Source organism: Manis javanica, chromosome 8, assembly GCF_040802235.1.
Source record: "Manis javanica isolate MJ-LG chromosome 8, MJ_LKY, whole genome shotgun sequence".
In the NCBI taxonomy this organism is placed as follows: domain Eukaryota; kingdom Metazoa; phylum Chordata; class Mammalia; order Pholidota; family Manidae; genus Manis; species Manis javanica.
The window spans coordinates 35,919,020-35,931,555 of record NC_133163.1 but is presented as its reverse complement, the minus strand read 5'-3'; the positions used below and the strand labels follow the sequence as shown (position 1 = coordinate 35,931,555).

The 12,536-nt window shown below is 56.7% G+C and overlaps 1 protein-coding gene across 9 annotated transcripts in view; it reads left to right on the top strand.

The window, feature by feature from the left end:
• Window positions 1–8,025, top strand: part of PLEKHG3 (pleckstrin homology and RhoGEF domain containing G3) — a 63,001-nt gene extending 54,976 nt beyond the window's left edge. For 4 of the 9 annotated variants that reach the window (XM_073242264.1, XM_017660424.3, XM_073242266.1 and 1 more), the window contains 6 exons: window positions 1,074–1,112; window positions 1,543–1,565; window positions 2,059–2,397; window positions 2,896–3,009; window positions 4,773–6,162; window positions 6,649–8,025. In XM_073242264.1, the coding sequence (XP_073098365.1) occupies window positions 1,074–1,112; window positions 1,543–1,565; window positions 2,059–2,397; window positions 2,896–3,009; window positions 4,773–6,162; window positions 6,649–7,379 (2,636 nt within the window). In that variant the 3' untranslated portion in view covers window positions 7,380–8,025. The remainder of the gene's footprint in view (window positions 1–1,073; window positions 1,113–1,542; window positions 1,566–2,058; window positions 2,398–2,895; window positions 3,010–4,772; window positions 6,163–6,648) is intronic. The other 5 variants (XM_073242261.1, XM_037006311.2, XM_073242260.1 and 2 more) reach the window with 5 other exon arrangements.
• The last annotated feature ends 4,511 nt before the right edge of the window (window positions 8,026–12,536 follow it).

Genomic DNA, 12,536 nt, shown 5'->3' with positions numbered 1-12,536 from the left:
CAGTCAGGCTTGGGAGAGTGTGTGTAAAAGCAGGCCACCAGGTCGCTGAGAGGGAGGTCGTGGGCCCTGTGCAGACCCCTTAGTGCCTGCCCTCAGGCATCTACACTTAAGGCCTCCTGGCTGCTGCTGCCTGCTTCCAGAGCTGAGATGGGCCAATAAGTATGCCCTATGGACAAGTAAGGTGCTCTTGTCATTATTTGTCACTTATTTAAGTTTGAATGAAAGGGTAGTTTTATATTTCTCACTTTAAAAACAATTAGATGTTCAATTATATTGTACAGATAGTATGTGTGTGTCTATCTGAGCAGAAAATTCTTTGATATGCTTCACCACTCAGGAACAGCTCAGACCTTGGTGGACTTTCCTTCTGGCTTGAGCTTATAGCAAGGGTACTCCTGGAAGCCAGTGAGGCAAGGATAGCATGGGTTCAGGCCAGGGCTCCATAGAGAGGGTCCTTCACACATATCCTCTTATCCCTGACTACCTGTCTCAGGTGGTGACATCATCAGCCTGATGGACGTGTTTGTATCCTATCCCCAGAGCCTGCTCAGCCCCTGTACAACCAGGCAACACTCCCTAGCAGGCAGCAAGGCTTCATGGCACCAGGCCTGTAAGGCCGTAGAAAGTCGGGTGCGACCTCTGCTCTCCAGCCGGGGTGCTAGAAGCGGCTTGGCCTTGTGTGGAGCTAATAGGCTGACGTGCTTTGTGGGGAGGGTGGGGCTTGAGGTGGAGCCGGGGACCTCCACAAACATGGTTGGTTGGTCTGAAGCAGGCAGAGTGGGGCTTTGGCTCCAGACTCGAGGGCCCTGGGTGAGGGGCACTAATGTGGGGATTGTGGCCACTGCCACTCCTTGGGGCAGGTGGCACAGGGAGGTCCCCAGGGCGCCGTGGTGGTGGCCCAGGCCCTGCTTCCCCATGGGGTGGGTGTGCAGGCAGCCTTCCTCAGTCCCTAGAGCTGCTGGCGGCCAAGCCGGACTGGACTTTGAACTGGTGGTGGGCCGGTGGCACTGTGAGCATGGGGTTTGGCTGTTTGCCAGCCTGCGCTGACGCTGTCCATCTGTTTTCTTCCTCAGAGCCGGCCCGACACCTGCTGAGGCAGCTCAGCGAGAAAGGTGAGTGTGAGGGTCAGACAGCGATTCCCTCGCTCTGGGCAGGTTGGCAGGTGACGCAGGTGACCACCTTACAGGGTGGTTAAGTCACTGCTGAGGGGACGCTGCCTCTGTCCCTCACTGGGCATGCGCCTCACCCCTTGCTGTCTGGGGAGGGGGCCTGGCCTGCACCCCCCACTGCTTGCACCCTGTGCTCAGGTGATAGCGAAGCAAGGGACACACACAGATCTGTGCTGCCTTGTGTCCCCTGGGCCTCTGTTCTGTTAGTCATGCCTTTGGAAGCCCGGGAGACTGGGCGAGGGCTCTGGGAATCAGAGCCCCCAGCGAGGCCTTCCCCAGGGGGCTCCTGGCCTCTGCAAAGAGGCTCTTCTCCTGCTTACCAATCTCCCCTCCCCCTCGCCCATGTGCTGGGACCCGGTGGTGGTGGTGGCAGCAGCCAGAGCAGCAGGAATGAAGGTAAGGCCGGTGGGCAGAGGGGACTGGCTGGATGGAGGTAGGGGGGACTGCCTGGCTAGCCCCTGGTCCTTAGCTCCCAGGTCTTCATTCATTCAACAAATACATAGGAAGCACCTGTGTGCCCTGGGCTCCGTCATGAGGGCCACAGATGAAAAGCCATGGCCCTTCCCTGGGGACCCTTCTGTACTCTTTTCCTGGAACAGCACCCTAGTGGTGGCCTGCCCAGCCTGGATCCTATCTCATCTTCCCCTCTCTCTGGAGCAGGAAGGCTTCTCTGGGTCTTGAGCCCCTGACTAGGCCCCAGCCCCAGCTGTCCCGGGTCCCAGTGTCCCACCTTGAGAACTCCGTTATCCCTGGACCCTGGTGGAGACCAGGGGTTGTGTTGGTTGTCTAGACATGGCTTTCTCTATGTAAAGCCTGCCCACCCCAGCCGTTGGCAGGAGGAAGGGGTTGCCCAGAGGCTGGTCACAAGGGGTTCTTGTGCTGTGAACAGCATGCAGGCAGTGCCGGCACTCTCCTGGACTTTGGGCAGCCTCCCCGTACTCGGGACCTGCAGCCGGAGGCTGAAGGGGCCGCCCTGCAGGAACAGGAGGAGGAGGAGGAGGAGGAGGTGGTGGAGGAGGCCTTTCAGGTCTCTCTGGAGGACCTGGCAAGGCATGAAGGCAACGAGAAGGGGGCTGGGCCGGAGCCTCCGGGCTCAGAGGAGGAGGAGGAGGAGGAGGAGAGCCTGGCGGTGGCGGAGCAGGTAGCCGACTTCGCCAGCTCCCTGCTGGCTGCCCTCCACTGCTGGCACTATCGGGCCAACGCTTTACTTTTCTCCCGGGGCGCTATGGTGAGGTGTCTCTTTGATCTCCCCTCCTTGCTGCATGTTCCCTGGCAAGTGCATGCCCATCCGAGAGTCCCCTCTTCTGCCCTTCCCACCCGTCTGTCCTTGTTCCTCTACTCCTGCCATCAGCACTTCCTAACCCCTCACTGGCTGTCGTGCCCTGGTGAGCCCCTGGCATGCAGGTGTTCCAGGACGGGACACTAACTAATACACTGCCCAGTGAGCATGACTGAGGGGGGGTGGGTGCGGTGGGGGAGGGGAGAAGCCAGCACAGTGGGGCTGGGAGGGGCAGGCTGGTTGGGCTTTGCTGAGGCCACACACCTAGCTGCATTTCTGCATCCCCAGACCTGGCAGTTTAGGTTGACTCTTGGGCTCAGGTCCAAGGCTGGCTCTCAACGCAGTCCAGCCCCCTTGGGGCTCAGGAGGTGCTGCCCATGTTGGGATGTAGAAGGGACCAGTTCCCAACTGTCCTGGGAGCTGATGTCGGCCTTCTGCTTGCTTCAGGGGAAGGGTCGCAGGGAGTCTGAAGACCCCAGGAGCTGCAGAAGGCCTAGTGGCCAGTCTCCAACCTCTGCTGAGAAACGCATGAGCTTTGAGTCCATCTCTTCCCTGCCAGAGGTGAGTGGCCAGCAGGCAGAAAGGGGATAGTGAAGAGGTGACTGGTGCCCAGATCTCCAGGTCTGCAGGCCAGGTGGTCAGGCATGTGCTCTCTGGTCAGACCCATGGGGACAGAGATTCTTCATTCCCCAGGTCTCTCATTGCTCAGGAAGCCTGTCTGGCTTGAGGGCACATGGCTTGGTGAACAGACAGCCTCTTTCTATAAATTAGAAAAAGGTACCCCTTCCTTTAGAGGCCTTCCCTTGTCAAGGGACCAGATTTTAGGTCTCCTAGGCTGAGCCTTCTTGTATGGGGCATAAGGCCCTTGCCCCTGCCAGCATGGTAGACATTGAAATACTTCTGCACCCAGCTGGGGGAAGGGGTAGGGGATTGATATCTACTGGACAATCTACATGTCTAATGTTTTATTTCTTCTATTCCCTGCAGCAGTTCCACTGAGAAAGAGGCTCAGAGAGGTTGAGTGATGTGTCTGACATTGGGTAGCTTTTGAGGAATAGAGCTGAGATCAGATGTGGGTCTGTGGCCCAGAAACCTACAGGCCTCTTTCTGGCGTGCTGTGCAGTCTGTGGGTTGTATGGAACAGAGTCTTTTGTTTTCCCAAAGTCAGAAGGAGAAGTTCATGAGGCCTGGTTCCCTGAGGTGGGCCTCATACCAGGATGAGACTTAGAAACTGTATGCCATTGGCTAAGAGTCCCAAATGGTGCTGTCCAGTGATAAGAGAATGCCAGCCACATGTGTAATTTTAAATTTTCTAGTAGCTGAATTAAAAATTATTTGACCCAGTACATCCAAACTATTATTTCAACATATAATGTTGAGCGTGGAATGTTTCAACATGAAACAACACACTGTTTCAATGTGTAGTCAGTATAATAAGCTATTAATGAGATATTTGCTTTCTTTGTATGAAGTTTTTATAATCTGGTGTGTATTTTATCCTTATAAATGTTCTCAGTTTGAACTAGCCACATTTCAGGTGCTCAAAAGCCATGTATGGCTGGCAGATACATGTTGGACAGTGCAGGGCTAGAGTATGGATCCTGCTTTGCACCTTCTGGACTAGAACAGTAGGAATCAGACCTGGTTCCCCAAAATGTAGTGTTTGCTCTTATCTTCTTCCTAAAGACCCCTCTGGAAAGCTTGCCTGTGCTGGCTGGTTTTATGGTTCGAATGACCTGCACGGTGATCAAGAGGGAGTTCTCAGATATGTTTCCGTCTTTGCCCATCTGCTGGGCATATGCAGGCTTGCCCTCTGACAGGATTCCTGCACATGGTCCTGCTGCCCTCTGGACCCTCGGGGAAGTTGGAGTGGCCTCTCATGGTGCTCAGGCCTGGCTTTGAGCCCAGAACAGTCCCCATGTGGGGAGCCTCTCAGGCTTTAGGGAGCTAGCTCACCGTTGGACAGGTGAGTCCTGGTGCTCTGACCTGGCACTCTGTTGTAAGTTTTCACCTTGTCCCTGTAGCTCCCAGGCAGGCTGCCACCGAGAGGTGCCACCACTCTATTCACCTACATTCTTAGAATTTTTCCTTGGGTTTGAAGACATGAGCAAGTCCTCATGCTGCAGGATGACTAAGGGACATGATTACATTGCTGAACCTAAGGCCGGCCTTTGCCCCACTCTTGAGTCATGCTCATTCTGATGGCCTTCGGCCCTGACCTGCAGCCCCTCTTGCCAGGCTGTGAGCAGGCCTCACTGTCTCTTCGTTCCCTGGGTCTCACGAGGGAGGTTTTTGGCTCATATGAACTCTCTGTACTGTCCCAGGTTGAACCAGACCCTGAGCCTGAGGTGGAGCAAGAGGTGTTTGCTGCTGTGGAAGATCCCAGCACCGAGGAAATACCCTCAGACACAGAGTCTCCAGAAGTCCTGGAATCACAGCTTGACACGCACCAGGGCCTATTGGGGCTGGACCACCCGGGTGACCTGGTGGACTTTGTTGTGGCTGAGAACACCGAGGACCTTAAGGCCCTGAGCAGTGAGGAGGAGGAAGAGGAGGACATGGGTGCCCAGGAGCCTGAGAGTCTCCTGCCACCCTCTGTGCTGGACCAGGCCAGTGTCATTGCTGAGCGATTCGTCAGCAGCTTTTCTCGGCGGAGCAGCCTGGCACTGGAGGATGGCAAGTCTAGTGGCTTTGGGACCCCACGGCTGACCAGCCGGAGCAGCAGTGTGCTCAGCCTGGAGGGCAGTGAAAAGAACTCAGCCCGGTGTGGCAGCATCACAGATTCTCTCAGCTCTCAGCTCCCCCATGAGGTGGACATCAGTGTTGGGGTGGCCACAGAGAGTGGCCCTTCTGTCAATGGGACAGAGCCACCAAGCCCAGGCTGCCTGGCAGAGCCTGACAGGTCTTCCTGCAAGAAGGAATCGACTCTCTCCACTCGAGACCGGCTGTTGCTAGATAAAATTAAGAGCTACTATGAAAATGCAGAGAACCACGATGCAGGCTTTAGCATCCGGCGCCGGGAGAGCCTCTCCTACATCCCCAAAGGGCTGGTGAGAAACTCGGTCTCCAGATTCAACAGTCTTCCCAGGCCAGACCCAGAGCCAATGGCTCTGCCAGGGCAGAAGAGACAGGTTGGCTCCCGGCCAGCCTCCTGGGCCCTGTTTGATCTTCCGGGACCAGGGCAGGTTGGCACTAGGGAACCAGCTCCTATCACAGATGCTGAGTTCCGTCCATCTTCAGAAATTGTGAAGATCTGGGACAGAATGGAGTCTCCTGCGGGGAGCCCTCAGAAGGGGCAAGCTCAGGGCCAAGCCAACGGCTTTGACCTACACGAGCCGCTCTTCATCCTGGAGGAGCACGAGCTAGGGGCCATCACCGAGGAGTCGGCCGCTGCCTCCCCAGAGAGTGCCTCCCCCACCAAGAGGCCCAGCCCTGCCCACCTGGCCCGGGAGCTGAAGGAGCTGGTGAAGGAGCTGAACAGTAGTGCCCAGGGAGAGCTGGTGGCCCCACTGCACCCTCGAATTGTGCAGCTTTCCCATGTGATGGACAGTCATGTGAGCGAGCGAGTCAAGAACAAGGTCTACCAGTTGGCCCGTCAGTATAGCCTCCGGATCAAGAACAAGTCAGTGGCAGCCAGGCCACCAGTGCAGTGGGAAAAAGCTCCCGCTATTCCCCACCTGCAGGAGGAGGCTGGAGCAGCACCAGTCAGCAGAGGTACAGTGATGGGGGAGTGGGCCCTTTCCACGAGACTGGGGAGGCTCCTGGGGTAAAGCTCCTGATGAGACCCTGCCAGGGAGAGGGGCTGGATCGCACATCAAGGGCCGAGGTGTGCCTAGTGGCTGGTCTGATGGGGAATGACCCTCACTGCCAGCCCTCCCCACCTGCCCTCCACATGGAGCAGACATGGGGGAAGTGCCACAGGCCCCCTGTTCTCCAGGACAGCAGAAGTGCTTGTCTCTTACTTTGACTCCTGACCCCTTGTCTACCTCCTTTTCCTCATATTCCCATTTCCCTTTGATAAAGAGGCTGTAAGTGGTAAGGTTTCTCTTCTGTCACACCCTACACCCCAGTAAGGAGCCTTGTCTGGAGAGTGAGTTGAAGGCAGTTCAGGGACCTCACTTCCTCCTCCCTGCACCTCCCCCGCCCCTCCCCTTACCCACTCTGCCCAGTGGTTTCAGGCAGCTGGCTCTCTCCTCACAGGTAAGAGAAAGCTGGTGCTGTCCCTCAGCTATGAGCAGATGACAGCCCAGGAGCACAGCCCACCCAAGCCCTGCTCTGCCCGGGAGGTGTCGCCACAGCATTTCTCCTTCAGCCCTTCTGCTGCCAGCCCAAGCACCACCTTGCCCGGGGTCCGGCCGTCTACTCGAAGCCCCCTCAGCCCACTTGACACCGAGACCTTCAACTGGCCGGATGTTCGTGAGCTCTGCTCCAAGTACACCTCGCATGATGAGGTGTTCCAGGCCGAGGGTAGCCGGCCCCGTGGCCCACCAGTCAACAGGAGCCGCTCTGTGCCGGACAACATCGTGGAGCCAGCTGTGTCTGGCAGGGTGAGCCGCTGCTTCAGCCTCAACACAAAGAGGGGCCGGGCAGGCCCAGAGGCCCCCCAGCCCCAGCCCCCTGGGGGGTTGCGCCAAAGTCAGCCTGATGGAGAGGGGGCCCTGTACGTCACTGCGGACTTTCCCCTGGAGAACAGTCGGCGGGTGATTGTCATGGAGAAGGGGCCCCTGCCTGGCCCTGCCGCCAGCCTGGAGGAGGGTAGCAGGCAGGGACTGAACTCAGCAGCAGTTGTGATGGGGCAGGGCCAGGATTTCCAGGAGCCTGCAGATTATGGGTCAAAGGAAGAGGGTCCCAAGGACCCAGTGGACTCAAGCCAGCAGGGCAGAGTGAAAAACCTAAGGGAGAAATTCCAGGCCTTGAACTCTGTAGGGTGACTCTGAGGACTGGGGGAAGGAGGCGGTGCTGGGGTTGGGGAGGAACCCTGGCCTACTTGTTAACAAGCCTGGGCTCATCCTGTGCATTCGAGCCCCGCCTGGAGCCCTCAGTAGGCTGTCCCCCTGGAAGAAGCTCTGGTGTACTTGCAGGTGTCTTCACCTGCTGTGCACGAGCCGGTGCTCCCGCAGGCTCACAGCAACTTTCCACAGGCCCAGGCGAGCCCCCCTTCCCTCTGAGGCCAGTGTGACTACTTCCCTTGTATACAGTTCCTCTCTGGTCAGAAGCCGAATATTTAAGCTCACTTCCTCCCAGCAAGAGCCAGCCCTGCTTGGGCCTCCAGCACTGGTCAGCCACAGCACATCCAGAGGAGCTGTGGGCAGGTGGCTGGGGAGGCTTTGCTCTTTGTGCCTCTTAGGATCCAGGCAGGAGTGAGACCCATAATTTATTGCTTTCTGTTCTGTGGTATGTGTGTGTGTGCACATGTGTGCACATGAGTGTATGTTCTGTTGATTCCCCCTCCCTTGAAGAATGTAATGGACTCAGTTCAGGTACTTCTGTGGGTTGCCTTGCTGACCCTGTGGTTGTCGCTAATGTATACACATTTCATTATTTGCCAATGGTGCAATAACCACTCTGACCCACTGACTGGTGTGTGGCCTCCTTCCTGGGTCTGGCTGGGGTGGGGAGAGTTGATCATGGCCAGGGATGTGTTAGGGGAGGTGGGACATGGGGGTTATTGGCTTCCATGTTCACATATCCATTATCCATCCTCACAATGCATAAGGCACAGGGTGCTTGTCAGGGAGGCTGGGGCAGGAGGGGTGCAGGGGGAACTTGTTCTCTGCTGCTCTGCTCCCATGGGCTTCTCTGCCCACAGCCTGACTTCCCACCTGGGGAGGCAGGCGTTCATACCAGCCTTTTAACACTTTTCCTTAACGGCCAAAGTTGGACTGAAAAGGGGGCACTGAGTGGAATATTTTTACAATGGGCAGAAGTTTCCAGTGTCTGGTGCCTTTTATTCTCTCCCTCCCAAGTTTTCAGGAGGCATCCTAGGAAGCAAGAATTCTAAACTTAGAGCCTAGAAATGTCTACAGTGGCTTGCAATATTGGGTGAAGAGTACAAGTGCATTTTTTTTGGGATGAGTCCTTAGTTTTCACCCCATTCTCAAAAGTGTCTTTGAGTCAAAAGTGCAAGGAATGCCTTTTTCTGTGTTTTCTGACCTTTCTGGCAGACCAGCTTGGTTTCATCCTGTTTCTCGTAGTGGGGGCTGGGAGGAGTGGGCCTGCAGGAACATCTAAGTGTTCCCCCAGGTCTGCTGGGTCGGTGCCTGAGTCTTGTGGCCCAGGAGGATGGACTCAACTTGAAGAGGGGTGTGCTGAGCCTAATGAGGTCAAAGGAGGATTGGAAGTGGGTGGAGGCCTCCTGGGCACAGGTGTGCGGGACAGATCTGCGCCCCCCAGCACAGGTGGGTGGGGCAGAGCTGGCCACCCCCTGGCACAGGTGGACAGGGCAGGTCTGCCCATGTTCTGCCGGCTGCCCTGAATGTTCTGTGGCCACTCCCACAGTCACTGAGGAGAGAGCTGGCTCCTACCCGCCAAGTCTCAGGTTATGATGCTCAGCCATGATAGATGGAGTGGAGTGAGTCAGGAGACCTGGGTTCTCGTCCCAGCCCTGCCATTAACTACCTGGGTCACCTAAACTCCTACTTTTTCTTCTATAAATTGAAGGAGATGGATGAGTCACTGCTTCTTAAACTTCCTGACTCAGACTCTCCCGGGGGCGGGGCCTGGGAAGTTGTGAACACCTTCCTCAGGTCATGCTTACACAACCATCTAGGTATGTCTGAGAACCTTGGTCCAGCTCAGTGGTTCTCACTGGCTGCCTATTAAAATCATCAACAGAGCCTTTTGAAAAGTGATGCCTGCAAACCATCCACCCGGATCAGATGGAACCGCCCTCAGGTTGAATCCCAGGCATGGGGTTTCTGGTGATTCTGATGTCCAGTGGGGGCTGAGATTTCTGTTCTGAGCTCTCTGGGGAAAGGCCCCCAAGATGGTTGAAGGCGTGAATGAGCAGGCTTTCCTCAGGGTCTCACGTGGGGCACAAGACCTGGGTGCCAGCATGAGACTCCCGGGGACAGCCAGAGGGTCTGCATGTCTCCTGGTCTCCCTGGTGGGCCTGTGGACACAGATCCCTCTTCACTCATACAACTAGTGCTCCTCGGTTGGTTCAAAGGGAAACTAGTCAAATGAGAAACAGAGAAATACGGAGTGTTACTGATTTATTAGAAAAACTAGTAAATGGGTTTCCTCTGGTTAGTGGAAGCACATTTGAGCAGGTGGAGGAAAAGGCCTGCTGGCCCCAGGGCCTTCCCCAGATTGCATGGCCTGTGCCCAGCAGGCTCGCAGTCCTCTGCAGCCGCCTTCTCACTGGCGTCCTCCCTGAGCTTGCTTGTCCAAGGGACCAAGCCATGTGGTCTCTTGGGTCTCTGCCCCCCCAACCACTAAAGGGAGGAGGAAGATGCAGGACCAGCCTCGGGAACCCTAGTTGCCCTCTGATAGGGGGAGTGGTGTGGGAACACAGCCTTACACAGGCCTCCTGTTTTGAGTGCTGGCAAGGGGAGGGAAGCCTGAGGACCCTCCGTGCCCACCTCAGCCAGTTGAGGCCAGGAGCTGAAGGATAGGAGGACCGTGTGACCATGTCCAGAAGATACTTCCTCTAAACCGCCCTGGGCAGGAAGCCTGTATGCTGGTGTGGACTGGAGCTGTGTCAACCTAGTTTGGGAAAACTGTCAAAAGAAAAGTCTGCAAAGTGGAAAATGTAAGGAGAAAAAAACCCTTGCCCCAGGGCACCAGGAGCTTAGCTCCCACATGGCACAAATTTTCCCAAAGCTGAGCGTCTGCAGTTTCAGTCAAGTGTCTTGGGGCCTGTGTGACATGGGAGGGATGTGTGGGGAACTAGTAATTGGTGGTGGATCACATGCGGGGGGCCACCCTGGCTCAGTCTGGGAATCCTGCGGTGGTGGTGAAATCCTAGCTCTTTGGGGCCCTTTCATTCCTGGGACTGTGGAGTTACTGGAAACTCCTCACTTAAGAAGTGCTACTCCGGCACACAGGGAAGGGAGAGGGTGGCCCTTCGCTCCCTAGAGACTGGCCCGGGGAAACACTTGAGGGGGGCTCTTGCCATCTGCTCTTCAGCAAGGAGCATGCCATATGCCCTGGAGTGGGATGTGCTCAGGTGCACTGGGGCCTTCTTTATTGCTAGGGGAGTGTAGCCACCTCACTGCCTCCTGCCGTGGTTTCCCCAGGTGTAGAAAGAGGCTGGTGAATGGTATATGCTAGGTTCCCTGTGGATGCAAAGAGGGCTGCAGGGTTAGATGCAGAGGCCAAATGAAGACCCTGGCTACAGAGTTGGGACTCCATGATGGGGGAAGTCAGGTTCTAGTCTGCTGAAGTTGGCTTCACTTTGACATGGTAGTATTGGTCTCTGAGCTGTTCCTGCACCTACTCCTGGGATGCCTGCCCCTATGGTTTCTACCTGAGCCTCACCCACTTTCAGAGGAAACATCTTGGGGTATCTAAGGCTCCTTCCCATGGGGAAGGTGATAGAAACAGCAGCCTTAGGCCCCAGGGACCTTTTTGGTCTCCCCAAGGGGAAATGTCTGCTGCCTCCAACCTGACCCCTTTTTTGGACCTGACACAGTTGGATGCTGGGCTGGAGCTGTATTGCTCCCAGAGTGACTGATAAAATCCCTGTTGGAATAAGCGCCCACTTCTGCCTAGAAGTTCGACCTCAGCAGCATGGGGCACAGTATCCCTGGGGATATGCTGTGCAGGGCCTTTTTGGACTGCTCAGGGAAGGGGGCTAGATGTGTGGGGACATTTGCACCCATGTGCTGCCCCACCCACTAAGCCCAGGACCTTCAGGAGAGAGAGGAGCCATGCCGCCTCAGCTCGGGCCCCAGCATCTGTCCCAGCCATCCGGGGCTTGTGTTGCATGGCTGGGTGGTAATACCCAGGTGTGGCCATGTTTCCCGCTCTGGCTGTCTGTCCGCCAGTTCCCTCAGATGGTACCCGCTGCAGACAGGACCCACTGGGCATTTAGGTGTAGGATGTTTTACTCCAAGTGTTAGGGTGTCTGTCTTGTATGTGGGGACCTGTGCTGTCTCCCAAAGGGGCCCCGGGTCTGAGGTGGGTATTGCTGGCTTGGTTGTACTGGGAGTTGGGGAGGGTCCCAGAGTGGAGAGGTCAAGCCTTAGGCAGTGTCAAGACCTATCTACCTCCTTCAGGTCTCAGCCCTAAGCTCTCACTGTAGTTCTCAAAGAGGAGCAGCTTGACAGCTTACTGATCCTCCCTTCTACCCTGTGGTGGTGGCTAAGGGTGCAGGAGGCTGCAGGACGTCCCCTGTACTTAGGACCCACGGACCTTTGTGTGCCCCCCCTATTCTTTTTGATTGGAGTAGGGAGAAAGGGATGTGGTGGCCCCTGAGTCAACAGTCCCCGTTCTGAGGAAGCCCAGTGGGGGAGGCCCACTGAGTCCCCTTAATCCCCAGCAGCCCCTTGCCCAGAGCTAGGCCCCATGGTCCTACCTGAAGGCCCCTTCCTCATGCCCTTAAGGGGCAGGTTAGGCATTTCTGGTGTCTTCTTTCCTTCCCCTGTCCCTGGCTGTGGCCAAGTGGGAGGTGACCCAAGCAAAACTTGCTTTGGGAGTAGGCAGGATCTGAGGAACCTCATTAGCCTCCTTCTCCAGTTTTTATGGGGCTTGGGGGGCTGGCGTGCCCTCAGCCCAGGAGCAGGGAATGGGGAGAGGTGGGTGTGTGCCTCGGAAAACCTTTTCCTGCCCCCAGCTCGGAGGCTGAGGGTCCTGGCCTAGCTGGGAGCCAATCCCTGTCCTGGCACTCGCCCTCAGTGAGGAGCCAGAGCTGCGTGGTGGTAGAGGGCGCAGAGGCAGGCAGCAGGCAAAGGCAGCTATTGCGGTGCAGTGTGGGCTGCGGGCCTGGTGACTTGGAGCAGGCAGGCAGCAGGCAGCGGCTGGCCCAGGTGGCGGGTAGGAGGAGGGCCAGGCCGTGGCCAAGGTCAGGGCCAAGAGGGGTGCTCCCTGCACATCCTGACACCCCGCGGTGCCCACCACCTGACCCCACACAGGCACCAGAGAGG